The sequence below is a fragment of the Myotis lucifugus genome, unplaced genomic scaffold (assembly GCF_000147115.1).
Source record: "Myotis lucifugus unplaced genomic scaffold, Myoluc2.0 scaffold_10913, whole genome shotgun sequence".
In the NCBI taxonomy this organism is placed as follows: domain Eukaryota; kingdom Metazoa; phylum Chordata; class Mammalia; order Chiroptera; family Vespertilionidae; genus Myotis; species Myotis lucifugus.
Genome location: NW_005881961.1, coordinates 1 through 3,062, shown reverse-complemented (window position 1 = coordinate 3,062; position 3,062 = coordinate 1). Strand labels below are relative to the sequence as shown.

Genomic DNA, 3,062 nt, shown 5'->3' with positions numbered 1-3,062 from the left:
ACAGGGGGGACCCGGCCTCGGAGCCAAGCTTGTTTATGTGGAGCCTCACACAGGAGAGCGCGTCCCGGGAAAGAAGGTGCTGGAAACACGAGGAAGCAGCCGTGAGGAAGCAGGAGGAAGTCAACAGTCATGCTTCCGTGTTGCCAGGACGCCCACAGCCTGGGAATAAAGGCTGCCAGGGAAGGAGCCTGCAGACATCTCCGCCCTCACTCCCACCCCAGCCAGCCCAGGACAACATGTGCCACACCAGCTGCCACACAGGCGGCCAGGCTGGCTGCTGCTCGCCCAGCCCTTGCCAGTCCTCCATCTGCCTGCCCGTGAGCTGCAGGCCCACCGTGTGCACGGCCCCTTCCTGCCAGTCCTCCATCTGCCTGCCCGTGAGCTGCAGGCCCACCGTGTGCACGGCCCCTTCCTGCCAGTCCTCCCTGTGCCTGCCCGTGAGCTGCAGGCCAGCTGTGCATGTACCCGTGAGCTGCCAGGCGCCCTGCTGGCCTGTGAGCTGCAAACCCATTGTGTGCATGGCTCCCTCCTGCCAGTCCTCCGTGTGCCTGCCCGTGAGCTGCAAGCCCGTTGTGTGTGTGGCCTCCCTCCTGCCAGTCCTCTGGGTGCATCCAGCCCTCCTGCCCCACCCTGGTCTGCGGACCCATCTCCTGTGGCACCCCTTCCTGCTGCTGACCGCGAGCCTCCTCCCCAGCTGCTCCCGGTGCAGACGGGCCACACCTGCACTCTCCCACAACCAGTCCTCAGCGGGCCTCCAGGTTCTGCATGAGGCAGATGAAAAGCACATTCCGACAAGCCCTCTGAACTCCAGGAGGGGACGGTGGCAGGCCATCTGGATCCCTCTCGGCCCTGGGCATCTCCTCAGGGAAGCCTGGCACTTAGGGTCTCCCTCTGGCTCCAGCAGGAAGCCTCACCCGGTGTGAGCAAATAAACCTCTTTCTCCACACAGCTGCGCCTCTGTTTTTCCTTCACATTTTCAAGTTCTTTCCTTGAAGGCGGATCCCGGCCTAAGCACAGCAGCACCGCCTCAAAGAGCTCTCTCCGGAAAGCCCAGCTGAAGGTCGGGGTGTCCTCGGTGGGTGGAGGGGTGTCCTCGGTGGGTGGAGGGGTGGGGAAGGTGCCGTTCCCAAGGCTGCCACCCAAGACAGTGTTGATGGGAAAGGGCAGAGGAAAAACTGCTCCTGCTGAGTGTGTGTGTGGGGAAGGGGGGGGTGGGGGGGGGGGACAGGCCTGGGCTCCGGTCGCACAGGGTCCCCTAAAGGATCGCTACAACAGGGAGGCAGGAAACGCTCACCCAAACCCCACACGCACAGAGCGGAGTCTGGTCATCCCAGGGAGGGTGGCGGGAAGACTGAGGAAGCTCGCCCTTGACGTCTCTGGCGCGTAGGTCCTGCTCCAGGCCGACACTGGGCCAGATGGCAGAGCGCCCTCCTCCCCGACAGCACAGCTGCAGGAGCGACATCGGTCTCCCCCGAGGAAAGGAGACCCGTGTCGTGGTCCCCTCTGTGTGCAGGCGCAGGGGCAGCTGAGAACTTAGGGCAGAGCAAGAACACTGCCCCCCATCCCACCCCACCCCGCCCTTGCCCTGAACAAGGTGCCCACAGCCCCCCTGAAGGTCCTCCCCATAACAACGAAACCCAAACCAAGGTCAACATCTGAGCAGGTTGATTCGACCCTCCCCCCACCACACACGGTGACCTGACAGAGGAGAGGCATCCGCCTCCGTAGGAAACGCTGTTTCTGTCCATTTCCGTGAGAACATGGTGTCTGAGATTCAACTAGAGCTTAGAAGCTGTGCCTGAGAGGCAGGGGACAATCCATTTTTAAGAAGCAAAGCAATCAACACAATTGGACTCAACATGACCCACAGAGGAAGACAAATACTCTATGGCAGTGGTTCTCAACCTTCCTAACGCCGCGACCCTTTAATACAGTTCCTCATGTTGTGGTGACCCCCAACCATAAAATTATTTTCGTTGCTACTTCATAACTGTAATTTTGCTACTGTTATGAATGGGAATGTAAATATCTGATAGGCAGGATGTATTTTCATTGTGACAAATTGAACATAATTAAAGCATAGTGATTAATCACAAAAACAATATGTAATTATATATGTGTTTTCCGATGGTCTTAGGCGACCCCTGTGAGAGGGTCATTCAACCCCCAAAGGGGTCGCGACCCACAGGTTGAGAACCACTGCTCTATGGTCTTACTTACATGTGGAATCTAAGAAGAAGCCAGCCTAGCTGGTGTGGCTCAGTGGTTGAGTATCAACCCATGAATCAAGAGGTCCCTGGTTCTATTCCCTGTCAGGGTACATGCCCAGGTTTTGGGCTCAATCCCCAGTAGGGGGCATGCAGGAGGCAGCCAATCGATGTTTCTCATTCATTGATGTTTCTTATCTCTCTCTCTCCCTAAAAAAACAATAAAAACATTAAAAATAAATAAACCAAACTCACAGAGAACAATTTGGGGGTTGTCAGAGGAGGAGTGGGGGTGGGTAGGTAAAATGGGTGAAGAGAATCAAAAGATACTTCCAGTTATCTATAATAATAAAAGCACAATATGCAAATTGACCAAACAGCCAAGCAGTGGGACGACTGTCCAGATGACCACATTATGACACTCACTGGCGCCAGACCAGCCAAGGTGGGTGCTATACGATTGGTCGGGGGGCCCCACCATTGCCCCACAATCACCTCACATTGGGAGGCCCAGGCCACCGGCTGGCGGGGCAATCAATTGAGGGGGAAGGGGGATGGGCCGGCTGCCGGCAGCTGGGGAAGGAAGGCCTCGGCCAGCAGCCAGAAGGCCCCAATCAGCCCTGATCATCAGCCAGGCCTAGGGACTCTACCCGTGCACTGGGCCTCTAGTATGTATATATATATTATCCCAAAAAATGTATACACACACTTTGAATAATTAAAAGGCAGAGTTTATTAAAATACATTTCATTTCCAAATTTTAGCTATCAGCTGTTAAAGTGTATATACATTTTTTGGGGACACCCTGTACATTCATAAAATATATATGATATAAGAGCATGTATATATATATAT

At 55.3% G+C, this 3,062-nt stretch overlaps 1 protein-coding gene across 1 annotated transcript; it reads left to right on the top strand.

Moving 5' to 3' along the window:
* The first annotated feature begins 236 nt into the window (after positions 1-236).
* On the top strand, positions 237-675 carry LOC102432315 (keratin-associated protein 12-1-like). Its single transcript, XM_014451261.1, has 2 exons — positions 237-479; positions 598-675. The coding sequence occupies exons 1-2, from the start codon at positions 237-239 to the stop codon at positions 673-675; spliced, it is 321 nt and encodes a 106-aa protein (XP_014306747.1).
* Positions 676-3,062: the final 2,387 nt, after the last annotated feature.

Bases quoted from the DNA above. Each gene is read 5' to 3' on its own strand.
- LOC102432315 (XM_014451261.1), top strand. From the start codon at position 237: ATGTGCCACACCAGCTGCCACACAGGCGGCCAGGCTGGCTGCTGCTCG. The intron at 480-597 runs GCGCCCTGCTGG...CCCTCCTGCCAG, and splicing joins ATGTACCCGTGAGCTGCCAG to TCCTCTGGGTGCATCCAGCC.